The sequence below is a fragment of the Lepidochelys kempii genome, chromosome 3 (genome assembly GCF_965140285.1).
Source record: "Lepidochelys kempii isolate rLepKem1 chromosome 3, rLepKem1.hap1, whole genome shotgun sequence".
Taxonomy (NCBI): Eukaryota; Metazoa; Chordata; order Testudines; family Cheloniidae; genus Lepidochelys; species Lepidochelys kempii.
In genome coordinates this window covers 98,728,199-98,755,634 of record NC_136382.1, presented here as the reverse complement: position 1 = coordinate 98,755,634, position 27,436 = coordinate 98,728,199, and the positions used below count along the sequence as shown (strand labels likewise).

At 40.7% G+C, this 27,436-nt stretch overlaps 1 protein-coding gene across 8 annotated transcripts in view; it reads left to right on the top strand.

Annotated features, from left to right (window-relative positions):
- Window positions 1-27,436, top strand: part of PTPRK (protein tyrosine phosphatase receptor type K) — a 584,612-nt gene that overhangs the window by 483,830 nt on the left and 73,346 nt on the right. For all 8 annotated transcript variants that reach the window (XM_073337267.2, XM_073337266.2, XM_073337264.2 and 5 more), the window contains 2 exons: window positions 1,613-1,886; window positions 4,369-4,405. In XM_073337267.2, coding sequence (XP_073193368.1) covers window positions 1,613-1,886; window positions 4,369-4,405 — 311 coding nt within the window. The remainder of the gene's footprint in view (window positions 1-1,612; window positions 1,887-4,368; window positions 4,406-27,436) is intronic.

Sequence of the window (27,436 nt, the reverse complement as noted above, 5' to 3'; positions counted from 1 at the left end):
GCAGTGAATTAAATGGACACTGTTAAAGTTGAATTGGCTAATATGTATCTCTTCTACTTCACTCCCACAGTCATATTTTTGGCTAATAAAAAGACAATATTCTTTTGAAGCTGAATAAACTATTGACACCCTCACTCTAGAAGGACTGATATGAAACTATGTTAAAAACTCTGCTTTTGAGCTGAATGACACAACAGTATATTCCAGGAGATAGTTTTCTTGCAGTCACATGTGCACATTGAGATGTCCTTCCACTCTCCCTGCTGGCTTTATTTGTGTAAGCTGGCAGGATATTGCAATTGACAAGTTTTCTGCTCCCCTGGCACTTCAGAGAGCAGAATACTTGTCAATTCCAGTCTGTTGGCAGCTCACAAGAAAGGAGCTGCAGAGAATGTGAAGCAGCAGAGTGACACTTCCAAAACTCTGGTCAGTTTCATTCCTCCTGTTTGGAAGGCTTTTAAGCAGAAATGAAACTGACAATCTTTTCAAGTTAATTCAACTGTTTCTAATCTTGCCTACAATTGAATGAGCATTTTTCAAGCTCTAGGGTATGAGAGATCCCTCCCCCCTTCCCCATCCACTTTTTTTTCCCCCAGCATAAGAACTCACCTCTGTTCTTCCTTTAAAGAAAACATTCTGCTTCTGCAGAACATTACATGCTGGTAATGAGCTGGCAATGTACGGTAGTTATGTAGTTCCCCAACAGGGAAAGAAGAATTATAATTACCTGTTCTCTTTAGAGAAGGTGATTTTGAAAAGTGACCAAGCTTTGGACCATTTCAAGAAAGGTATTGGCAAGTTTGGGTTGGAGTCTTAATAGGCTGAATGCCATCTGCTTCAGCAATTTGTAACATTTTATCGTTGACAACTGCAGAGAAATGAGGCAGTCTATTTTGGTGGAGTGGACAGATTTCTGTCCATCTGTGCTTGTATTACAGCATGTCACTTGTATTTTAGATCTGCATAGCTCTGAGCCAAGATAGATGCCATAGCAAGGTCAAGAGGTGGAGAAGCCTGTCAGCACATTCTGTCTCTAATGATATGACAACTGCAAATTGGTGCTTCAAGCACAGCCTGGAGGCAGTCATTATGTTGGGCCTTGAAGCCGAGCTTTCTATAATAGCATTTTCCTTTGAAATGATAACTTCAAATGCTTCAGAATATCAGACAAAGAGCTTAATCTATTACAGTGTCTGTGGTTAATGTCAGAGTCATTCATGGGTTACTTAATAACAAAAAAATTCAGTGGTGAGAGGCATTTTCTGGTTTGGTTTGTTCCTTTGTATCTTTAGAAATATGTTGAAAGAAACAGTATTGAAAGAGTAAGAAGAAATAAAATAATTGTATGTATAAAATAAAATCAGTGAACATCGTTTTTCTGCTCTAGGCTAGGGCTGAAAGTGGTTTATTTTTTTAAAAAAATGCATAACAGTAGAGTAGCATTTGATGCCTGAGTTGCATAGCTTCAGCATAACTTTTCCAAGCTTTTGTTTCTCTTTTTGCATCCACTGTCTTTTTAAACTGTCCACAGTGCCATTTGGCATCATGTTTTTGTGCAGTGTGAGATTTGAGAATCACAGATTACCTGATCATTTTTTCTCTCTTTAAAAAGTGCTTACCAGATTGTTGTTGAGGAGCTGCATCCACACCGAACAAAGCGAGAAACAGGCACGATGGAGTGCTACCAAGTCCCAGTCACATACCAAAATGCTCTAAGCGGAGGCTCACCATATTACTTTGCTGCTGAATTGCCCCCTGGTAACCTTCCTGAACCAGCCCCTTTCACTGTTGGTGACAATAGAACGTACCAAGGCTTTTGGAACCCACCCCTGGCTCCTCGGAAAGGCTACAATATCTATTTCCAAGCCATGAGCAGTGTTGAGAAGGTAAGTACCGACCATATTTTCCTGTTGGAAATAGCTCAGAAGGTATCCTTGGTGATGAATCTCAAAGTTAGATGTAGTTTGTGTTGGTGATGGTGCTGTTTTAACCTTTCACTAGCTTCTGTACTGTAACAGTATGGCTTTGAGCCATTCATATTTCACACTACGCCTGCTTCTTAGTAACTGTTACTAGCTGAAAATTTAATAAATCTCAGTAATAGTTTGAGTGAAATAATTTCAGCTGTGTGATTCTGCCTCCTCCGTAAATAACATCCATTATTCTTCTCCTAATGCTCAATACTTGCACACTTCACAAGATTAAATTACTGCAGCACAAAGAGAACTTACTTTGTTCAGCAGGTTAGTAAAACAGTGTCAACTTTTCAGGATTCTTACACCGAACATCAAATAAAAAGTAAAAATCCACTGATTGTGAAGTAACCCCAGGCCCATGGTATGTTTCTGAGCATCTTTATACACCACTCTGCTTTGATTGTTTGACTACTGTGCAGTAGTTAAGGGTATGGCTTTGGATTGCTTCCATTGCCTCCTTACTTCATTTTTGACACAGTTGTTGAGCACTGCTGCTGATTCTGTATGTATATTGAAAAGAACAAAATGACAGGAAGCTAAACTCTGAAGAGGGTTCCAGGTGTGAAAAACAACATGACTTTTCAAACCTCATGCTGTTATCATTGAATGATTTTCTTTTGTAAACTGAAATATGGGTGTGGGGGACTGTATTCAGCACAGTAACTTGAGGTATTTAAATATTCAGTTTATGAATTACATTTTAGATAAGTATAGTTCTGTAGGAAATTGCTACATTCTGGGTATAGAGCCCCTGTATCAGCTGTGCAGGGGGATTAAGGGAAATTGCCGGGATATGCAGCTAGATTAAAGGCAAATGATCTTCACCAGGTCCTTCTGAAAGAAGTAGAAACCATTTGTACCTTTCTATTTGGATTTCTGCTGTGGCTAATAATAAAGAAATCATGGCTATTGACTAAATCTGCCATTGAGTCTTTTGAATGAAGTCTCACCTATACCTATAATTATGAAAATTGCCCCTTCATCATATAAGGGTAGAAACAAATTCAATATCTAATGAAATTGCACACTGGAGCTACTCTGGAGCTGGAGGAATTTTCTGACGAGACAGCCTTTTCTCTTGCTAGACTTAATCGAGGCAAACAAAAAGGAAAGAAAGCTAACTGTCACACATTCATACACATTTCCCTCACCTTCTCCATTCACCCATCTAACAGCTTTGTTGGCTTCCAACAACTAAACTAGGTTCTTGAGGAAATTGATATTTCATACAGTATGTAATGATTGAAAAATATAAACACAACCAATACAAACAAAAAAAACCCCAAACAGATCCATGTTTCAGTTTCTGTATTTTGACAGTTTATGACCAAAAGGGGTGAGAGAGACTATTTTTTCAAAAATTTGATCTTCAGTTTGAGAGAGGCTCTGTGTGTTTGTGAAATGGTCTTCTCTGGTATGATATAAAAGCTTGGGACAGATTTGGGCTCACAGTTTTCATTAGTTTTGTTTCCAGTTGCTGGTATCTCTCAGTTTTACCACAACATACATAGAATACCATTGTACCCTGTGACCCTGACCCTGCAAAATATTTCAGCATGTGCTTAACTTTAAATCAGTGCGATTACTCACATGCTTAAAATTAGGTGCGTGCGAAAGTGCTCTTCTGGGTTGGGGCCTACATTACACAATGGTTGCTGCAGAGAGCTTAAATGCAGATACATTAGCAATACCTAAAGAAGATGCTCCTTAGTTAAGGTTATATTGACATTTCCAATATCAGCTCAGTGGAGCTTTTATCTGAGTTGAAAAATGCCTCTTGATTGAAACATGTCATGTAAATTTTTAGCTCAGGACCTCTCTTTATTAATTTCTACATCACAGCTTTTCAAAGCAGTTGGCTTAGGCATTCTGAGTTGAATAATTCTTGTGTGTGCTTGTGTTTGTTTGTGGGTTTTTTGGGGGTGTGAGAGGAGTCTAGAAAAGAAAGAAGGAATCCTGAAGGCAATGTCTTATTATACTTAAAGAGAGAGATTACACAAGAAGGCCAAGAAATTCAGTTAAGATTGAAACTGCCTCTTACCCAGTGTGTATAACCAATTCATTTCTCTGACTTTTGAGTGATCTCATGCACTGCATGAACCACTGGTGGAAAAAAATAAATACAATTTGTGTGTATATATAAATAAAATATGTGCAAGTCCTTTTGTGGTAAAATACCTATAAATCTAGAGAGTTTAGGACTTGGTTAACAATTTTACTCAGATTACCAGCTCTGTAGAGACAAAATTCGTTTACTCAGTCTCCACTAATATTCCTAGAGCTGTTCAGTATCCTATGCAATACTAATCTATAGTACTAATACTGTTTGTGAAGTGGGAGAAATTGAAATATGAAATTGACTATATTTTCTTTAATTTTTCCCCCTCAACAGGAAACTAAAACTCAGTGTGTTCGAATAGCTACGAAAGGTAAGAGGTTTTTCCCCCTCCAAGAAAAAGGGATGTTTTGCTTGCTTCAGACCAAATGAAATATGGTATTTCTGTTAGGCAGTATTTGTACTTGTGCCCAGTTATATTGGCAGCATAATATTTTGACTCACCTGGATAACTTACCGTGTAATCAGTTGCCACTTCTTATGTTTTGGTGTTTCGCCAGGAGAATACTGTTCCAGGAGTAAGCAGAATTTAGACAAAATAAGTAAAGCTCATTTCAGTAGTCTGTGTTCTCCAGAGTCTTGTCCTTGTGAACAACTGGAGAACTGGAAGAAGCTAGTCAGCATGGACTCAAGTGTTGAAAGTACACTTGTTGCATCCAATGAAGTGAGCTGTAGCTCACGAAAGCTCATGCCCAAATAAATTTGTTAGTCTCTAAGGTGCCACAAGTACTCCTTTCCTTTTTGTTTAAATCTGTCTGTCATGGTGACAGGTATTGGAGAGCTGGGTGTGTTTTTTATTCAAATTGAGAGATGCTAGTAAATATACATAAATAAGAGCTCAGTGACTTGTGGATAGTCATAGGGGAGGGTTGATTTGAAGAAGGCTTTAATTTTTTTAATATCAAGTGAAAGCCAAGTATGAGATTGAATTGAGAGCTGCCAGAGTCAATTGTACTGACCCCACACATGGCAGCGTAATTACACAGTGTCCATTCAAGAAATTATTTCATCTTCAAATGAGGATTTAGAGTACATCTGATTAGTATCTCCTGCTCTGACTGTATTTATAACCACTCATTCCAAAGTTACTCGATTGTGTCAACAGCAGGAAGTGGTTTGCTAGATTCTAGCAGCATAAACAATAAAGGATTCTGAATGCTGGAACAGAACTCCTTTGAAGCCTAGCGCTACTCAATATTGATAAATGCAAAGTCATGCACATTGGAAAACATAATCGCAACTATATATATAAAATGATGGGAACCAAATTAGCTGTTACCACTCAAGAAAGAGATCTTGGAGTCATTGTGGATATTTCTCTGAAAAACATCCACTCAGTGTGCAGCAGCAGTCAAAAAGTTGGGAATCTTTAAGAAAGGGATAGATAATAAGACAGAAAATATCATATTTCCTCTATATAAATCCATGAATACTGCGTGCAGATGTGGTCGCCCCATCTCAAAAAAAGATATACTGGAATTGGAAAAGGTTCAGAAAAGGAAAACAAAAATTATTAGGCGTATGGAACGGTTTCCGTATAAGGAGAGATTAATAAGCCTGGGACTTTTCAGCTTGGAAAAGAGATGACTAAGGGGGGATATGATAGAGGTCTGGTGTGGAGAAAGTAAATTAAAGAAGTGTTGTTTATTCCTTCGCATAACCCAAGAACTCGGGGTCACCAATTGAAAGTAATAGGCAGCAGGTTTAAAACAAACAAAAGGAAGTATTTCTTCACACAGTGCACAGTCAACCTGTGGAACTCTTTTCCAGAGGATGTTGTGAAGGCCAAGACTATAACAGGGTTTAAAAAAGAATTGGACAAATTCATGGAGGATAGGTCCATCAATGGCTATTAGCCAGGATGCCCAGGGATGGTGTCCCTACCCTCTGTTTGCCAGAAGCTGGGAATGAGCAACAGGGCATGGGTCACTTGATGTTAATCTGTTCTGTTCATTCCCTCTGGGGCACCTGGCACTGGCCACTGTCGGAAGACAGGATACTGGCCAGAGAGACCTTTGATCTGACCCGGTATGGCCATTCTCATGTTCTTATATACTTCTGTTGTGTTTATTTGCATCACACAGTAATGTACAACATTAAATCAACTTTGGGTCTGAACGAATTGGGCAGGTTCAATTCACAGTAGCATTTTTCCATCACTTCAATGATTGGTTCAGGTAAAAGCTTGTGGTGTGTTTACCTCTTATTATGTAGTCTCCACAAAACGTTTTCTAGAGAACATGGAAAGGAACATGTACTTCTCAAGACAAATTAGTATAATATTTTCTTCAAATGAATTAAGATAATAAAAGTAAGGAAGTTAAATGATGAGCTAAGTCTTCTGCAAAAAAATAAATCAGTGTTAGCTTTCTTTTGTTTACCGTACAAAATTAAATGTTTGAACTGAAATAAATTATTAGCATGAACAAATATTTTTGTACCAATATGGATATATTGCTGTGATTTAGGCAAGGGGAGAATTTTAAAAGGTTCTGAAGTATCCTAGAAAATTTCAGGAAGTGGTAAAGGGGGTAAACAGCCTCTTTCATAATATATCACTAGGGCTGTTCTACACAATGTGGAATTGACTCAGTTGGGTGATGTGGTAGGGGAAGTGACATGGAAGATTGCTGTCTGCTTTATCATCCCCTGTCAGTTGATCTCACAGCAACATGCACAACAGCAAGATTCCCATCAGGTGACTGCTTGTGTGACCTTCTCTCCTGTAATAAAAATCCAATGAGAGTGTGGCTCACTAGTATGATTATTGGCTGCATAACCATGGCTAAATCAAGTCCTCTTGGAGCACCAGGTTTGCCAGCGATGTCAGCACTATACCCACTGAAAGTGCAATTAAAAGTAGTATATTTTCCATCAGTTTAAACTTCTGCCATGCTTTTTAGGGTAAAATTAACTATATAGTTTGAGGTCCTTGAGAGGAAAATACTTTCACACTTAAAATATCCTAAAATGTATTTATATTTTTTAAATTTGTTAATATATCAGACTGTCTTAAACATATGGGAGAATAACTTGGTTAATCTCTTTAGTTTGTTTTAGCTCATAGCCCCCAGAGATGCATATTCAACTTTTCCAACTAGAGTATTTTATTTCACTAAAATGAATACATTCACAGGGAAATCACAAGTGTTGCACAGTGCCCAGTATTTTGCCAACAGAACCAGTGCATCCACTGTGAATTCAGTAAATTTGAACTAGATTTTGTTACAAAGTTTTGTGCAGCTCTCAGTGCCATCTCTTCTGACTTTAAGCAACCTGCATGTAGCCAGTCAAATTGGTCCTTGCTGTTGAACTTTGTGAAAAGATTTTTTTTAAAATGACTTTAAAAAATCCATATAAAATCAAGGAACATTTCACCTGTGAAATGGACTTGCACCCTACTTTAAGTTCAGGGGTCAAAACAATGTTTCTGAAATGCAGTCCGTTGTTACCTAGTTCAAAGGACTGGTTGAAACTAATCTTCCTGTTTTGCCTTATGGACTATGTGATCTGTCAGTTTGCAGCTGTACTTTACACACTGTTGTTTTACGATATAGAGATGGGAGAAATATATCTTCATATTGCTAGCTATATCGTACTTTGTTATTTAAAGAAGTGCATATCCCTGAAAAATTTAATCTTTAATTTAACTTTCTTATTGAAATTTATTCTAGTGACTAATATTTTCACTTTCCCATAATGCGAATCATATTAATATGTTGCATGCCATGAATTTTGTTCAAAGGGTTTCCAGTGATGCACCATTCCTCTAACCATTGATTAACTCATTTTCTGTATTGATAACAAACTAATAAGGGTCACTGAATTCAAACTGAAGTGTCTTCATTTTCCTATACTCAGAAAATATTTTGGACACATCATCTAACATAACAAAATGAGCTGATTGGCGCACGAATTCCTCTACAAGATGTTGCCTCGTTACCTCTAAAGCACCACACTACCTTTGGTATATCTTGAAAAAAATGTTAGGGTAAGGTGAGAGGGTTATTTAGTGGTTGCAGTATTGAAATAAGTAAGATGAACATCTTGAATTACATGGGGACTCTAACACTGTGACCCTGACCCCCTCTTCTGTCTTCTTTATCCCATTACACTCACAGCCTCAGCATGAGTTCTCCCTGTGACCTCACTGCATCCCTTCTCAACCCCATCCTCAAGGAAAAGAGTTCTCAGTCATAGTAGTTTTCAGATCTGGGTAGTAATATACACAATCTCCAATTTCAGTCTTACAACTCCCTACCAAGTCACTAACCAGAGGGGAAAAAGGCAGTCTTGTAACTTCCTTAGCTGCAATGTAAATTTTTCAGGATATGAGGGAATAGTTTTCTTGATTAGAAAAGTGGAAGAGAAAGAAGAATGTGTATTACAATGTAAGTTTAACATCAGCAACAGTTCTGCATGTAATTTGTAAAAGAGAATGAGCAAGTTACCAAAATTAATTTTGGGGGCAAAGTTCAACTGTTACACAGCACTGAACATACTTATCACTGTATAAATTATAAGGAATTAATGATACTTGAACCTGCTTAACCAAAGTATTGACAAATGGATGAATAAAGGATGATTGAGTGTACATACCTCAGCTGCAGAATCAGCCAATGCCACTTAATACTAAGTGTTTTACTGATCAGTCACATTTTGGATTTCCATACATTTTGAAGTATGAATGTGCAAAAATTTGAAGTGAGCTTTCACCAGCATGAATTTTACCATTTTAAATTGTGTCAGCCGCAAAGGAAAACAAACTAAATTAAGAGCCAGAGAAGAAGTCAGTGTGCTTTGGATCCTTAGAGGCTATAAATGTGAATACACTGCAGTTGTCCTTAAAATTGTGACTGATCGTACTTCTGATCTTAAATGAAAATTTGTAGGATTTGACACTCTTCCTGTAGCAGTAAATACAAGGATGCTTTGCACCAAGAGGGAGAGAGGGTAGAGATTTTTTTTTTAATTAGAAAATTGAAAGATGCTTCTGAGTTACTGATTGATTCTCAAATATGTGAAGCTTTTTGATATTGCAGCTACATGCATATATAATAGATTCCAAAGCCAGAAGTGACTATTGTGATCATCTAGTCTGACCACCTCTATAACATAGGGATTGGAATTTCCCTGATTTAATTCCTGTTTGAACTGGAGAATATTTTTTAAAAGTACAATCTTGATTTAAAAATTGCCAGTGATGGAGAATCCACCACAACTCTTTGTAAGTTGTTCCAATGGTCAGTTACCATGACTGTTAAAAATTAATGCTTATTTGTAGTCTGAATTTGTCTTGTTTCAACTTCCAGCAATTGGATTTTGTTATACTTTTGACTGCTAGTTTGATTGTCTGCTAGATTATCAAATTATTGATCCCCATGTAGATATTTACTGACACTGATCAAGTTACCCTTCAGTCTTCTCCTTGGTTATGTTAAACAAGTCAAGCTTCTTTAGTCTCTCACTGTAGGGCAGGTTTTCCAGTCTTTTAATCATTCTTGTGTCACAACATCCTTCTTGCATTGTGGATATAATATTCCAGTAGTGGTGGCTGTAGTGCCAAATCCAGAAGTAATATAACCTCCCTTCTTCTACTCGAGAGCCCCCTATTTAAACATCCAGTTTTTCACACTGGCGTAGTTATTTTTACATCAGTGCTCATATAATGTTGAGGGTGCTGGAGCACCATTGCTACATGTGTTTGAGGTTTATGCAATGTCTAAAAGTAGAAAACATTCAAACATTCCCTAATTTCATTCAAAAGGTTTGAGAACAAAAGGAGATCACCTTAAGTTTTGTCACTTCAAGCACTTTTGCACGACATTTTTAATCTCATGCAGGGGAAAGTTTTATTGAGCTGGTGAGCCATCCAGAGGAGGAAATGGAATTTCAGAATGCCACCATCTTGGATTTTCCCTGTTCACATTTAAGATCATACCAGTAAACCATAACTAGAATTATTTTAACAACAAGAAATATATGATCCATAGCTAGTTGATTGGACCAGTATGAAATAACAGTAAATGTAATTAAAACAAGAGCCACTGCTCAAAAGCACTTTGAGTTCCAGATGCAAGACCAGTAGTCCAGTCATGTTCATGTAAATGAGATTGGTATGAATATGATGGGATCCACCAGCTTTCCAAACACTGGTCTGAATAAGGGATTTTTATTTAATTGATCCCAGTAGCTGTGGAATTCATTAAATGGCCTGGGCATCTGAACCCATCGGATATGCATAAATAACGCTACTTTATTCAAATTGATTTCAGAGGGTATATTTGCCACACATTTAATTTTAGGAATACTGATGGGAGAGCTGTGTTTGCTTCTTGTTCATTACATGCTGGTCTCCGCAACTCGAGGATTCCTTTTAGGATTTCCTCAACAGTAAACTCTAAATTACCTAATACCTTTGATACTTGAAGTATTCCCTGAGGTGAGCAATGTGAAATCAAATTACTCTGATTTATACATCATATAATCACAAGTAATGAAGAGCAAGAGCCAGAAATCACCTTGCCATGGTACTGTGGTGAAGATTGCACTCCGCATTAGATTTGTTCCTATCTCTAATCTCCTTTATAAAACTGCCCATCAACGGAAGCTGAGCCATTTAATGTTGCTAGAGAGCACTGAGTGCATTGTGTTCTGAAATGGTTATAAGCACAAGTAATTCCAGGTTTTTTGCACCTACTCCCAGTGTTCAGAGAATGTGGGATTTATTATTGCATTTTTAAGCAGAACCCACCATTTACTGCTTTTGGGTAAATCAGATTGCATTTTGAGTGAATCCAATAACTTCCTCAGGGACATTTTATTTTTAAACAAGTTGCATAGTCAACTGCATCTTGCAGACACACAAATTCCAGTATTAAACTTGATTTGGTTTTGTATATATTAAACTTTTGAAGCACAAACCTAATGCTTGACTTCAATGTATTTTAAAATAATCAACCCCTATACATTATGGATTACTGTATTTTGAGTCCAAATATTAATCAATATTAGCTTTCCTTGATTTTCAAATGTTTTTTAAGCAAATTGTTAGGCATTTTCTATCTGCTTATAAGCATTTTCACATTCTTAGACATTCTTTCACATTCTTTACCAGAACCAGAGAATAAGAATAAATAAAAGTAACCTTATGGCACCATATTATGTTGTGCTGCACATTGACAATGGTCTACATAGGAGCTCTGGAGTTAAAAGAATGAACTTCTGAATTTTTTTTGCTACTCAGAGCAATGTGGCAACATTTTGGTAGTGTGTTATGCCTGGGTGCTGTGGGACTTTGTGACTGTAACACACATGGCTTTAACTGAGTGACTTATTTCTCTATTGCTTTAAGAGAAGCTACTTGCAATGGTGACTGTAGAAGCAGTACAGCGGTGGGAACAATGGATATTTCGGTGGTTGTAGGAAGGAAATGATGGCTCTAGGATGAAGGTTTGATAAACTTTAGTTCTGGGTCTGGGCCCACCATGACAGGAAGGAAGCCACAGCTGCAAGGCACAGAAATGTGCTAACATTAAGTTGTTTAAAATACTATACCTGTGACAGCAGAAATGAGGATTTTCTAGCATGGATCAGATTGGGCACTGAATGTGCTACTTCCATTGGGGTCAACAGAGGTGGACATAGAGTCATAAATATAAGAATTTAGACATTACAAAAAGTACAAAAAGAATTTAGACATTTAAAAAAATATACACTTTTTATGTATGTGAACAGTGTTTGGTGTTTAATTGTTTGCCTGATTGATTACATTAGGAAACATTTAGGCCTGGTCTACGCTACAGTTAGGCTGGCGTAAGAGAGCTTATGTTGATCTAACTCTGTAAGTGTCTACACTACAGGGTTACTCCCGTGGATGTAAGTCCCCCACTACACTGACCTAATAACTCCACCTCCATGAGACGAGTAGCGCAATGGAGGTAGGGCTATGCAATGTCTGTGTAAACACTGCATTACTTACATTGCATGTCAGCACCACGTGGAGCTCACAGTATGGAGCCCTGCTGCCAAGCACTCACAGCAAGGATGTGATCTCCACGCAGAGCTCACAGCTTCTGTCAGCACTGGGCACCAGGCTGTCAGTGCCCAGCAGCGGGGCTCACAGTTTGGGCTGTCATTCCCCCACACTGCCCCACTTAAGTCAGTGAAGCTTTCCGGGTGAGGACATGCACCACCGGCAGAAGGAGGGTAGAAAAGCCACAGTAGTTACTGCAGTGGCTGTATGTCGACCTCATATAGGTTGACTTAATTGTGTAGCATGGACAAGGCCTCCATTGAGCAAACCTCAGATTAAGCCTGTTTCATAATTCCTCAGTATCTGTGAAACCTGAATATTCTGCCTGTTTTAAAGTGAGCAGATTGCATTCCATGGGAGTTTAATGAATCCTAGAAATGCTGGTAATTCAAGACATTCTTACCATTATTTTGTAGATATGAAGACATTCTCTGTTTAGTTATCTAACTTAGTTCTTTAGAGTCTCTCACTTCCTGTCCTTGATAAAGATCTAAACAGACTGGATTAGAATTTGACAGTTCTCCAAGATTTAGAGAGGCTCCTGGCTAGTCCCCTGTCTATTTGCAGCTACTTGATCACCATGCAACCCAGGAGACAGAATTTCACATCTTAATCCTTCATAACTTTGCCTCACCGCTGCCACTGTAGAATCATAGAGTATCAGGGTTGGAAGGCACCTCAGGAGGTCATCTAGTCCAATCCCCTGCTGAAAGCAGGACCAATCCCCAACTAAATCATCCCAGCCAAGGCTTTGTCAAGCCTGACCTTAAAAACTTCTAAGGAAGGAGATTCCACCACCTTCCGAGGTAATGCATTCCAGTGTTTCACCACCCTCCTAGTGAAATAGTGTTTCCTAATATCCAACCTAAACCTCCCCCACTGCAACTTGAGACCATTACTCCTTGTTCTGTCATCTGCTATCACTGAGAACAGTCTAGAGCCATCCTCTTTGGAACCCCCTTTCAGGTAGTTGAAAGCAGCTATCAAATCCCCCCTCATTCTTCTCTTCCATAGACTAAACAATCCCAGTTCCCTCAGCCTCTCCTCGTAAGTCGTGTGTTCCAGTCCCCTAATCATTTTTTTTGGCCCCCGCTGGACATTTTCCAATTTTTCCATATCCTTCTTGTCCAAAACTGGACACAGTACTCCAGATGAGGCCTCACCAATGTCGAATAGAGGGGAACGATCACGTCCCTCGATCTACTGGCAGTGCCCCTACTTATACAGCCCAAAATGCCATTGGCCTTCTTGGCAACAAAGGTACACTGGTGACTCATATCCAGCTTCTCATCCACTGTAACCCCTAGGTCCTTTTCTGCAGAGCTGCTGCCTATCTATTCGGTCCCTAGTCTGTAGCGGTGCATGGGATTCTTCCGTCCTAAGTGCAGGACTCTGCACTTGTCCTTGTTGAACCTCATCAGATTTCTTTTGGCCCAATCCTCTAATTTGTCTAGGGCCCTCTGTATCCTACCCCTACTCTCCAGCATATCTACCACTTCTCCCAGTTTAGTGTCATCTGCAAACTTGCTGAGGGTGCAATCCACACCATCCTCCAGATCATTTATGAAGATATTGAACAAAACCGGCCCCAGGACTGACCCTTGGGGCACTCCGCTTGATACCGGCTACCAACTACACATGGAGCCCTTGATCGCTACCCGTTGATCCCGATGATCTAGCCAGCTTTCTGTCCACCTTATAGTCCATTCATCCAGCCCATACTTCTTTAACTTGCTGGCAAGAACACTGTTGGAGACCGTGTCAAAAGCTTTGCTAAAATCTAGAAATAACATGTCCACTGCTTTCCCCTCATCCACAGAGCCAGTTATCTCGTCATAGAAGGCAATTAGATTTGTCAGGCATGACTTGCCTGTGGTGAATCCATGCTGACTGTTCCTGATCACTTTTCTCTCCTCTAAGTGCTTCAGAATTGATTCCTTGAGGACCTGCACCATGATTTTTCCAGGGACTGAGGTGAGGCTGACTGGTCTGTAGTTTCCAGGGTCGTCCTCCTTCCCTTTTTTAAAGATGGGCACTACATTAGCCTTTTTTCTGTCATCCGGGACCTCCCCCAATCACCATGAATTTTCAAAGTTAATGGCCAATGGCTCTGCAATCACATCCACCAACTCCATTCTCAGATGCAGCACAGTTGGCTCCATGGACTTGTGCTCGTCCAGCTTTTCTAAATAAACCACTTCTTTCTTCACAGAGGGCTGGTCACCTCCTCCCCATGCTGTACTGCCCGTGCAGCAGTCTGGGAGCTGACCTTATTCGTGAAGACAGAGGCAAAAAAAGCATTGAGTACATTAGCTTTTTCGGCATCCTGTCACTAGGTTGCCTCCCTCATTCAATAAGGGGCCCACACTTTCCTTGGCTTTCTTCTTGTTGCTAACAGACCTGAAGAAACCCTTCTTGTTACTCTTAACATCTCTTGCTAGCTGTAACTCCAGGTATGATTTGGCCTTCCTGATTTCACTCCTGCATGCCCAAGCAATATTTATATACTCATCCCTGGTCATTTGTCCAATCTTCCACTTCTTGTAAGCCTCTTTTTTGTGTTTAAGATCAGCAAGGATTTCACTGTTAAGCCAAGCAGGTCACCTGCCATATTTACTATTCTTTCTACACATCAGGATGGTTTGACCCTGTAACCTCAATAAGGATTCTTTAAAATACAGCCAGCTCTCCTGGGCTCCTTTCCCCCTCATGCTATTCTCCCAGTGGACCCTGCCCATCAGTTCCCTGAGGGAGTCAAAGTCTGCTTTTCTGAAGTCCAGGGTCCGTATTCTGCTGTTCTCCTTTCTTCCCTGTGTCAGGATCCTGAAGTCGACCATCTCATGGTCACTGTCTCCCAGGTTCCCATCCACTTTTGCTTCCCCTACTAATTCTTCCCAGTTTGTGAGCAGCAGATCAAGAAGAGCTCTGCCTCTAGTTGTTTTCTCCAGCACTTGCATCAAGAAATTGTCCCCTACACTTTCCAAAAACTTCCTGGATTGTCTGTGCACCACTGTATTGCTCTCCCAGCAGATATCAGGGTGATTGAAGTCTCCCATAAGAACCAGGGCCTGCGATCTAGTAACTTCCGTTAGTTGCCGGAAGAAAGCCTCGTCCACCTCCTCCCCCTGGTCCAGTGGTCTATAGCAGACTCCCACCACGACATCACCCTTGTTGCTCACGCTTCTAAACTTAATCCAGAGACACTCAGGTTTTTCTGCAGTTTCATACCGGAGCTCTGAGAAGTCATAGTGCTCTCTTACATACAATGCAACTCCCCCACCTTTTCTGCCCCGCCTGTCCTTCCTGAACAGTTTATATCCATCCATGACAGTACTCCAGTCACGTGAGTTATCCCACCAAGTCTCTGTTATTCTAATCACATCATAATTCCTTGACTGTGCCAGGACTTCCAGTTCTCCCTGCTTGTTTCCCGGGCTTCTTGCATTTGTGTATAACTTGCTGTTTCTCCTGCTTTCTTAGTATGAGGCAGGAGCCCTCCCCTTTCGCGCTCTCCTGCTCATGCTTCCTCCTGGTATCCCACGTCCCCACTTACCTCAGGGCTTTGGTCTCCTTCCCCCAGTGAACCTAGTTTAAAGCCCTCCTCACTAGGTTAGCCAGCCTGCTTGCGAAGATGCTCTTCCCTCTCTTCGTTAGGTGGAGCCCATCTCTGCCTAGCACTCCTCCTTCTTGGAACACCGTCCCATCGTCAAAGAATCCAAAGTCTTCTCTCTGACACCACCTGCGTAGCCATTCGTTGACTTCGACAATCTCTACCCAGACCTTTTCCTTCCACGGGGAGGATGGGGCGAGAACACCACTTGCGCAAACTCCTTTATCCTTCTTCCCAGAGCCACGTAGTCCGCAGTGATCCTCTCAAGGTCATTCTTGGCAGTATCATTGGTGAAGAAGCAGGAGAGAAGCGAGAGAGAAGAGGAGAAGCAGGAAGGGGTAGCGATCCGAGGACCTCATGAGTCTCGGCAGTCTCTCCGTCACATCGTGAATCCTAGCTCTTGGCAAGCAGCAGACTTCTCGGTTTTCCCAGTGGGGGCGGCAGACAGATGACTCAGTTCCCCTGACGAGAGAGTCCCCGACCACCACCAACCGCCGCCTCCTCTTGGGAGCAGTGGTCATGGAACCCCCATCCCTAGGACAGTGCATCTCATGCCTTCCAATTGGCAGAGTCTCCTTCTGTTCCCTTCCCTCAGATGTATCATCTAGTCCACTCTCCGCATTAGTACCTATGGAGAGAACATGGAAACGGTTGCTTACCTTTATCTGCGCTGCTGGTACATGGACGCTCCCCTTTCTTCTTCTGGAGGTCACATGCTGCCAAATTTCTTCTCCGTCCTCCTGTCCCCACTGCGCAGCCTGCTCTGAATCTTCAGAACATTGTGCCCGTAGAAGCATATCCTGACGTCTGTCCAGGAAATCTTCAGTTTCTCTTATGCAATGCAGAGTCGATACTTGTTTCTCCAGTATTACCACTGTTTGCTAAATTTTGAAGTGCTTGCAAAATATATTGGATTGAGAGCCCTGAATACGGGAGTCCCCTATCTACAAGACAGGTCAAGCACAGGTGGTGGTGATCCACCCTACCAACGTGTCTCAATCCTTACCTGGAAAGATAATCTCTGTGTGTCACAGTTCAGTTCATTCTTCACTCTCTTCCTCGCTCTTCTGTGGAAACTGCCAGAATGGGCGCCAGTTATGATCATTCATTGTTCTTATCAACTTGTCCACTAGGAAATGCATCTGATAAGGCCATATAACACCCATCAGATATTTAACTATCTGGGTTGCATCAAAATTGTGTCTAACAGCTGAAACAAGAGACCTAGAGGTGAAAGTATTTTTTTGCTGTTGCTAACCTTTGAACTTTCAGTCCCTGTTAAAGAGAATAATATTAGCAGCTTTTTTGCAGCTGCATCGCATTGTTGATTCATATTCAATTTATGATCCACTATAACCCCAAATCCTTTTCTGCAATACTAGTGCCTAGCCTCATCAGTGATTACCTGTTCTGTGTTTGTGCATTCGATTTTTCCTTCCTAAGTGTAGTACTTTGCATCTGTCATTATTGAATTCCATCTTATTGATTTCAAACCAGTTCTCCAATTTGTCACAATTGTTTTGAATTCTAAACCTGTATTCCAAAATGCTAGCATCCCCTCTCAGCTTGGTGTCATTCACATATTTTAAAGCATACTTTCCACTCCATTATCCAAGTCACTAATGAAGATACTGAATAGTGATAGACCTATCCACTAGGTCAGTAACCGTGTCAAAGAAGGAAATTAAGTTGGTTTGGAGTGATTTGTTCTTCACAAATTTATGTTCGCCATTACTTATAACCCTATTATCCTGTAGGTGCTTACAAATTGATTGTTGATAATTTGTTCCAGTATCTTTCCAGGGATCGAAATTAGGCTGACTGCTATATAATTTTCCCAGGCCCTCTTTGTTCCCCTCTTTAAAGATATCTTTAAAGTTATGTTTGCCCTTCTCCAGTCCTTTGGGACTTCACCCCAGATTTGAGCAGATGATTGATCATTATTGCAGCAGGCAGAATGTAGTTATAAAATAGAGAGTTCTCATTTGCCTTGTAAATGAATGCCACCACATTCATTACATAAAAGTGGCTGGGAATTTGGTGATAATGAGATGGCAAATTGATTCTAGTAGGTTAAGAAATGTGCATGTCCCGATCATGAGACCTTATGGAGGGTTACTTGTTTGCTGTGAATGACCTCTTGAGACATACATTCTTTAGCCAGATGAAATGGTGTTATTTAAATAAGTAAATTTCAAATGTGTTGTGGTTAATTGAAGTTTTCTTATAAGCTCAAAAAGCTAATATACAGAATATTATACAGTAATAATATACAGTTGTTGAGTAACAAATGTTTTCAACCTATTACAATTCCATTGTTGAAGAAGGGGTGGATCTAGACAAGGGATCTGAACAGAACTTTTTAGAAGCTCTGGGTTTTATTGTAGTTTGTCAAAGCACTGGAGTAGAGCAGGCTAAAAAAATCTAGTGTTTTCCCTGAAGTGTAAATCGTGTTGTAATTTATTTTGAGAAGCCAGTGCAGAGAACTGCTGTAGATATGAGTTTGATTAAATTAAACTATTTGATTTGCCTTAAAAACAACAAACACATACACATATGCGGATTGTTGCTCATAGGTTACAAACAATTCTCCACATTCCTAGGACACAGGCATTTGATTTTGTAAGTCCCTGGTAGCTTCACTGTTGATCAGGAACCAGGATCTTGTATAGAAATGTACTATATTGAGCTCTATTATTGAGCCATTATCCTTTAAAACCAGTGTTAGAATAAAGGTATCTGCACTGAATTTTGAATAGAACTCAAGAACACTGAACATCCTCTAGAAAGAGAGAACTGTGCTATCTTATTTATTTGTTTTTCTCAGGATTTAGAATAATTAAGGAGTGTCCATAGACAGACTCAGAGCATACAGCCAATTATTTACAATTATGAAAACAAAATGCAGTTCCATCAGGTCACCTTTCTACCAAGTAGCAGCACATTTACCACCTTCATACATTGGCCAATAGCCCACCTACCATTCACTAAAGCAAAACAAATTGGCACTGGAGTGTGCCCTGAAAGTCAGTAAATCTAGGCTATTTTGGACTAGGGTCAGGAGGGAATTCCGGAGTCCTTGTGGAGAATGCCCTGCCAGCTGCCCCCTTTCTACGAAATCAAGGGAAAATCTGGCATCTTTTTCTCTCTGGACCACATAACGATGAAGAATTTTTATGAAGAAATATCCAGCCTCTTCTATTTTGAGTAGTTAATGTAACAAGTAATCCAATAATAACTTTATTCTTCAACTGCTCTATCAGTGGTTCTGTATCTTAATGGACAGTTCATTATGTAAGTTCCCTTTTTGGGTTAAAAAAAATAAATAAAAAAAATTAGTGATTTGGGGGGGTATTCAAAAGACGATTATTCTGGTGCCTGATTTTTCTCGGTTTACCAGCGTAAGAGGTACAGCATCAGCAGCTACTGAACAAGTTTATCACTCGACCCATATGCTTCAACTCGGTGTAGGAGGAAGCACCTCAAGAGGTTCAGTGTTCCAGCTCCACTTCTTAGTGTGTCTACACAGATTGCCATCACAGGTGTCAGTTACTGCCAGTTGTCATGGTATTTTCTGACACAACCACTAGAAAATGAATTGAGGTGAATTTTTTTTTCCACATAATTCATTGAATGGCCATTGGATGTTCATAACTTTTCGTCTCTGCAGAACCGGTTTGGATTCAAACCTAACATCCTGGAGGAGAAAGACTTTTGAAAGACCCTGGGGTAACCACTGGTGCTGTTTGTTTACAGGTTGGGCTCCCACCACCTTTTCTCCATACACAGCATAGGTTCTAGTGTCTGCACCCAGGAGGGAAGAGCCATCGCTCTGCTTCCGCTCCCTTGCTCCCCCTCCTGGCTTCCTTCCTCCCAGTCCCAGGCTACTAGGGTGGGCAGCTGTCTCCCATTCACCAATTAGGCGCAGGTTTTCTCTAGCCAGCTCCAGTTTACTTCCATTAGTGGGAGTTGGTGTGACAGAGGGCTGAGTCAGCAGTTCTTGCCCAGCACCCTCTGACACTACAATGTTCTTATGTGTTGTGCCGTTTAAATTGTGCTATAACTTTTCTACCTCAAGTGATAGGTTGCCCAGAAGTCCCTAGCTTTTTTTCTTCTCAACACCTAGTCTTTTTCTGTGATATTTACTGGCCATTAGAGTAGTTAGAACCAGCTTACAATATCTTGAGATCTACTTGCCAAAAGATTTTAACTATCAAATCACATGTAGTAATTTTGAGATAGAAACAACAGTGACAAATCACTAAAATATAGACTATGCATACATCAGAACTTTCTCTTCGTATTCACTTTGAACTTGGTCATTTTCTTGTAAAGTGATTTTTTAAACTAACAACTGTATCATCAGTTAGAAGTTTTACTTACCTCACCATAGCACTAATTTTAAAAACCTTATGCTCTTTAACTCTTTACTGGATGCCTAACGATGTTTTACAGCAAAGTGAGAAAAAAGAGATACAATGATAATCAACATTGAAAAATGCAGCCATCAAATCATTGTGTAAACAAAAGTCAGATAGAACTTAGCCTGTGATGTGAATGTTTCTGCAACTTATTTTCAACTTGGTTAAACATCTTTGAAGGCATGTTGCTGTTTTTCCATGGGAAATATAAAATATTAATGCACACTTTCATGTTTTGTTGTGACATTTCTCTCACTGTCTTTCTCAAAAGCATTGTATTCTTTGTGGATGTTTTTGAACATTGTCCACTTTAAACATAGACTTTTTCAAGTTTTCTGATGGGAATTCTTTACTAAATAAATAGGTCTTGTTTCCATTGTAGTCTATGTCATTCTTTCTTCTAATTATTCCTGAATTATTTGCACAGTAGATTGCCATTTCTTTTTGTGAACAAAATAGCTTGTCTACTTGACAGTGCACTCACAATATAGCTAATATTCTTACTTTATTTTCCTCAAGCAGCTGACAAATCAAGAAGTGGTAGGGATTTGAAGGTGCAAAATGTAGTTCTATTTCATAAGAGACTTTTTTTGAGCATCAGTCAGAAATCCCTGAGTTCTCTCCTGACTCTGACATGAACTTCTCCCCCAGTGTTTGACAGCTCATTTACAGCTAAAATCTTGTAAAGGGTCCTGAAGAATACAGGGAAAATGCACAGGCATTTGCACATACACAGTGAGTACTATTATTGCAGTTGTATGTATGTACTAAGTATTTGCTTACAAAAAATAGTTAGCTGTCAACATTTGTGCACTCTCCTGAGGCCTACCTTTCTTTCTTAAAGCCTGGCCTCTAATCTGTCTGCTCAGTTTTCCTATTTTTAAAATGTGGCTAAAAGTAAATTCTATTGGGATGAGTTGTAGAAAGCAGCATTTGTTGTGTTAGAGGTAGACACACAGCGAAATGAGTCTGGAACAAAACCTGTAGAGATGCTTCCTCCAACATAGGGTTGAAAGGTGCTCTCATAGCGATATTATGTATACCTAAGACAAAATGAGCTATACAAGTGCAAGTGTCAGAATTATGATAAAGGGAGGTTGAGTACAAAAAACATGTGACAGAGTTCTGGGAAGCAGAAACTTATGTAGCACTGTGGTCAATGCAACTACAAGAAGTAGTTGCCCTGGAATAGTCTTTATTGGGAAGAGCTGTACCGAATTAGTGGATTGGGATGGGCTGAGGAGAGCCCAAATGGCTAATGAGCTCATTACTCAAGAGGTGGAAAAGGCACAGGAAGGAAGTGCAAACTGGTGGGAAGAGAGAGAGGCTGGCAGGCATTTCAAAAAAGGAGAGCTTCTGTCTCTCCCTTCCCCTTCCCCTCCCACACCCCCCACCCCACCTCCCTGCTGAGTGAGCTAAGGATTGCATGCTGTTGTAAATACAGAGCTGCACAAGTTTGTAAGGGTGCTGGGAACAGGTTGAAACAAACCACAAGGTGTTTGTGAAGAAGGTCTCCAAGCAATTTGTGATCAGAAGAATTTGTGATCAGAAGATCACAATTTGTGATCAGAAGAAGGTCTCCAAGCAATTTGTGGCTAGAAAAGACACAAGAGTAGACAGCTTGTATGCTGAATTAAAAAATATTCAGACAAAGATAGTCATAGTGAATTCATTTTAATGGTGGGGATGAATAAACCCAACCTAGAGAATGCCTTAAGATTGCTTTCATGGTGCCTGAAGTTAGTATGATTAATGTAAATAATATTTTTTCTTTCTGCTTTTAATGATCTCAGATCGTGCGTGCACCTACAGTTAAACTCGACCATGAGTCGAATCTGGATTACACACAACTTTGTGAAATTTTCAGGCTTTCTGGGTTTTTATCATAATACAAATGTATAAATCCTTAATGCTCTTAATACCATCCATATGCTGTGCAAAAATCCTCAGAAATCTGTAAAAATGAAAATCAAGAAGATAATTATGCGCTCAGAATGCTCAAAACAGTCCTAAGCCATTCTAACAGCTATAGATTTGTCAGCTGGATCCTAATACCCCTAAACCTCTAAAATAACAACTGCTGTCTTCTACAACTCCATCCCATTATATCTGGGCATCTTAAATCATTTTACCAGGGGGGGAAAAAGAGAAAGCTCTACTTCTAAATTGAAAGCATAACTGTGGCATCTGTGCTACTGCCCCAAGTGCTATCATTATGTCCCGCAATCAGGAGAGCTTTTCTTAGATTTATGCTTCTGGGCATATGGACACCTGCAAGTCTTTGGAGATACTAAGGTGTTCTCTCTCTCTCTCTCTTGCATAATGACAGGTTTCAGAGTAACAGCCGTGTTAGCCTGTATTCGCAAAAAGAAAAGGAGTACTTGTGGCACCTTAGTGAGCTGTAGCTCACGAAAGCTTATGCTCAAATAAATTGGTTAGTCTCTAAGGTGCCACAAGTACTCCTTTTCTTTTCTCTCTCTCTCTCTTTATCATCATCCTTCTCCACAGTCTTTAGCTAGGAATGCTACTAGTTTTTCTCTTTTACAGCATGTGTTCATTTGATGTTTACTTTAAGCTATTTTAGAAAGTGATGATAGACAATCAAGACCAGACATCATATAAAAATATAGAAATCCTGTCTCCAGGGGAATAATTTGATTACTCACAACAATCCAACTTTACTCTGTGTGTGTGTGTGTGTATACTGCATATGCTAGTAAAACAAGACCCTGAGAGCTGAGTCCTCAGCCTATGCAAAGAGAACAATACATGTCTCAAGTTTTATCATACATGTTTCTTTCCAGAAAGGTCCCCCTCACTGTTACAGTACCAGTCAAAGGCAAACTTTTCTCACCCTCCTCAGGCAAAAATTTCCTCCTCCACTTTAAACCTAAGAGCTTTACAATGTGTAGGTTATTACTAGTCTGGAGACAACTGTGCCATTGGGAGTAAGGATTTCTGCTAGCTACTTTATCCTTTGTTGGCAGCCTTGTGTTAGGAAAGGATTGTTTTCTTCCTTTCATACCAGCCATTCACATCTCTGATTTTTTTTCCCCACATCCAGTCAAAGTAAGTTAATGCACCAGCACAGCATTATAATGAATTTTCTGTTTGGTTAGATGAAACTTGAATTGTTATGACTAATCGAATTACTCCTCTGGAGACAGAATTTGTAAGTAAAATGATGAGGTGAAGCGATTACAGTTGTAACCCTTCACAGCATAAAAAGGTGTTATGCTAATCCGCTGTGAATGGGCCGAATTAAAAAGGAGAGGGGAAAAAAAGAATGCATTGGAAAAAAGAGGGGATATGAAATGACCACTGTGTCATTTATTCCTCATCCATTCAAGCTCTGTTGCTATAGTAAACAGTAATGGTAAACTGGGTTGTTTTACCTTTCATGTCTGTCTTTCAAATTGTGAGTTTTAACTGCCTGAATACAAATCCAGAGGGAATGAGAGAGAGCGAGTGTGTCAAAAAGAAGTATATGTAAGAGAGAGAATAAGTATATGTATTCTTTAAAGCTGCTAAACGTGGTGCATCCTTACCGCTAAAGTTTAAAACAATTGGCCTATCATATAAAAGCAGCAGATGTACTGTAAGAGAGAAAACCAAAGCATTAAGATAACTAAACATTTAAGCAAAAGCCATCAGCAACAGAACTATGTTTTTACTACATGTATTTAAGGCCTTACTGTGAGAATCATGACACCTGGGTTATACTCCCAGTTTTGTTGCAAACTTCTTGTGTGATCTTGGGTCAATCACCTAATGATTTTTGTGTTAAATGGGGATACTGTACTGCTGTACCTCAGATGTGTATTATGAGGCCCAAGTTAACATTTATAGAGAGTTTTGAGATCTTCAGATGGAATGTGTTAAGTTAGAGTATAATTAATTACCAGCCTCATGGTAACTAGCTGATACTGTGATGTCCTGTCCCTTTAAATGCTTGCGCACTCCTCAGTCCAGGAGACATGAAGTCCAACAGAAGAGCAGAGAAATGGCAACTTTGGGGGCCAGTGTTGGTGAGTTTAATGAAAACTGAAAATTATGGGTGGTGTATCTTGAATGTTTTGAGCAGTTTGTAGCTTGCAACTCCATTCCAGACAGAGAGTTTCAACCTTACTGACAGCGGTGAGTTGCTGCATGCCCCCCTTGTCTCCAACTGTGCCTGGAACCGCCACATATAACTTGATTGCTGCGGCAACACGGGAACATTTTTATCCTGCCCCACTGATGACAGAATTATATCTGTTCCTGGTTTAGATAATAACTAGTCCTGCCTTGAGTGTAGGGGACTGGACTTGAAGACCTCTTGAGGTCCCTTTCCTGTCCTACAATTCTGTGATTTCATCAGCAACTTCAGGGAAGTGCAGAGTTGGTAGCACAGTTTGTTCCTGCTCTACTGAAGTTGTCAGAGCATTGTCAATTCAGACAAACATTGAGTGATGCCCTACTTGACCAGTTTTGTCTCCGGATTACAGAATGACCAGATCAAAAAAAAAAAAGTGACTGTCTGTATCTGTGTGTATGCTCAAGAAGGCTGTTGAAATAGCTACTGCTACGGAGACCACAGTAGAGGATAATCTGGACTTTTATGTGAATCGAGAAGTTCACCTCCTGAATTGGTGCGACAAAGGACCATGGGAACATAAGCAATTTCCATGTGGGTGTTGTGCACAAACTACACACACTGAGAAGGATTGCTGAGCATGCCAAGTTTTTTGCAGAGAATGACAGAAGAAAGGACATATCTTTGGAACCTGTTGCACAGTTCAAGGACCAGCAACAGAGTAACCATGCATCCAAGAATATACCTATGAAGGTTGAACCTAAGAAAGGATGGAAATCGGGAATTCATAATGTGGAAAAAGACAAGAACTCTAGTGACACTGATCAAGACCTAGTACTGCACATGTTATTAGAAGCTGGAGTCCAAGGTGGCATCTGGGTCACACCCTTGATCAAGAGAGTTCCTACAAAAATAGAGCTTTTTACTGGAGATGCTGTTGCACACATTTCTGCATCTACCTATCACCTGATATTGTCACAAGTTCCTCTGAAAGAAACCTCCACAGTTTTGAAGACTTATAGTGAAGAAAAGTTAGTCCCCAAAGGGACACTACAGATGAAAGTTGAACATGATGGACAATCAGTCATTTTACCCTTGGATGTGGTTGAAGGAAAGTATCCACCATTCTTTGGTAAATCTTGGCTTGAGTCGCTCAAAGTGAATTGATCAAGTCAATCACAAAAGCACCTTGAAATCTTCAAGCAATACTGGATAGACACTCCAAAGTTTTTAAAGAAGAACTTGGACAGATAAGCAATGTGTCAGTGAAGCTCACTGTTAAGTGTGACAGCCAGCCAAAATATTGCAAGCCCAGAGTTGTGCCTTATGTCCTGACGTCTTTGGTAGAAGTCGATTTGGACCGTTTAGTGACAATCATAGTCTTGTCACTGGTTTCACACAGAAAGTAGGCTACACCCGTCATACCAGTAATCAAGAAGGATGACTCCATCGTAGTTTGTGGAGATTTCAAAGTGATGCCAAATCCAGGTTTTTTGTGCAGACCAGTATCTGCTATCTCTTAGGGTATGTCTACACTACAGAATAAGGTCGAATTTATAGAAGTCGGTTTTTTAGAAATCGGTTTTATATATTCGAGTGTGTGTGTCCCCACAGAAAATTCTCTAAGTGCATTAACTCGGCGGAGCGCTTCCACAGTACCGAGGCTAGAGTCGACTTCCAGAGCGTTGCACTGTGGATAGCTATCCCGCAGTCTTCGCTGCCCATTGGAATTCTGGGTTGAGATCCCAATGCCTGATGGGGCTAAAACATTGTCGCGGGTGGTTCTGGGTACATATCGTCAGGCCCCCGTTCCCTCCCTCCCTCCATGAAAGCAAGGGCAGACAATCGTTTCGCGCCTTTTTTCCTGAGTTACCTGTGCAGACGCCATACCACGGCAAGCATGGAGCCCGCTCAGGTAACCGTCACCCTATGACTCCTGGGTGCTGGCAGACGCGGTTCGGCATTGCTACACAGTAGCAGCAACCCCTTGCCTTGTGGCAGCAGACGGTACAGTACGACTGGTAGCCGTCATCGTCATGTGCGAGGTGCTCCTGGCCACGTCGGTTGGGAGCGCCTGGACAGACATGGGCGCAGGGACTAAATTTGGAGTGACTTGACCAGGTCATTCTCTTTAGTCCTGCAGTCAGTCCTATTGAACCGTCTTATGGTGAGCAGGCAGGCGATACGGATTGCTAGCAGTCGTACTGTACCATCTTCTGCCAGGCAGGCAAGAGATGAGGATTGCTAGCAGTCGTATTGTACCATCTTCTGCCAGGCAGGCAAGAGATGAGGATGGCTAGCAGTCGTACTGTACCATCTTCTGCCGAGCAGCCATGAGATGTGGATGGCATGCAGTCCTTCTGCACCGTCTGCTGCCAGCCAAAGATGTAAAAGATAGATGGAGTGGATCAAAACAAGAAATAGACCAGATTTGTTTTGTACTCATTTGCTTCCCCCCCCTCCCCTGTCTAGGGGACTCATTCCTCTAGGTCACACTGCAGTCACTCACAGAGAAGGTGCAGCGAGGTAAATCTAGCCATGTATCAATCAGAGGCCAGGCTAACCTGCTTGTTCCAATAAGAACAATAACTTAGGTGCACCATTTCTTATTGGAACCCTCCGTGAAGTCCTGCCTGAAATACTCCTTGATGTAAAGACACCCCCTTTGTTAATTTTAGCTCCCTGAAGCCAACCCTGTTAGCCGTGTCGTCAGTCGTCCCTCTCTCTGTCAGAGCAACGGCAGACAATCGTTCCGCGCCTTTTTTCTGTGCGGACGCCATACCAAGGCAAGCATGGAGGCCGCTCAGCTCACTTTGGCAATTAGGAGCACATTAAACACCACACGCATTATCCAGCAGTATATGCAGCACCGGAGCCTGGCAAAGCGATACCGGGCGAGGAGGCGACGTCAGCGCGGTCACGTGAGTGATCAGGACATGGACACAGATTTCTCTGAAAGCATGGGCCCTGCCAATGCATGCATCATGGTGCTAATGGGGCAGGTTCATGCTGTGGAACACCGATTCTGGGCTCGGGAAACAAGCACAGACTGGTGGGACCACATAGTGTTGCAGGTCTGGAACGATTCCCAGTGGCTGCGAAACTTTCGCATGCGTAAGGGCACTTTCATGGAACTTTGTGACTTGCTTTCCCCTGCCCTGAAGCGCATGAATACCAAGATGAGAGCAGCCCTCGCAGTTGAG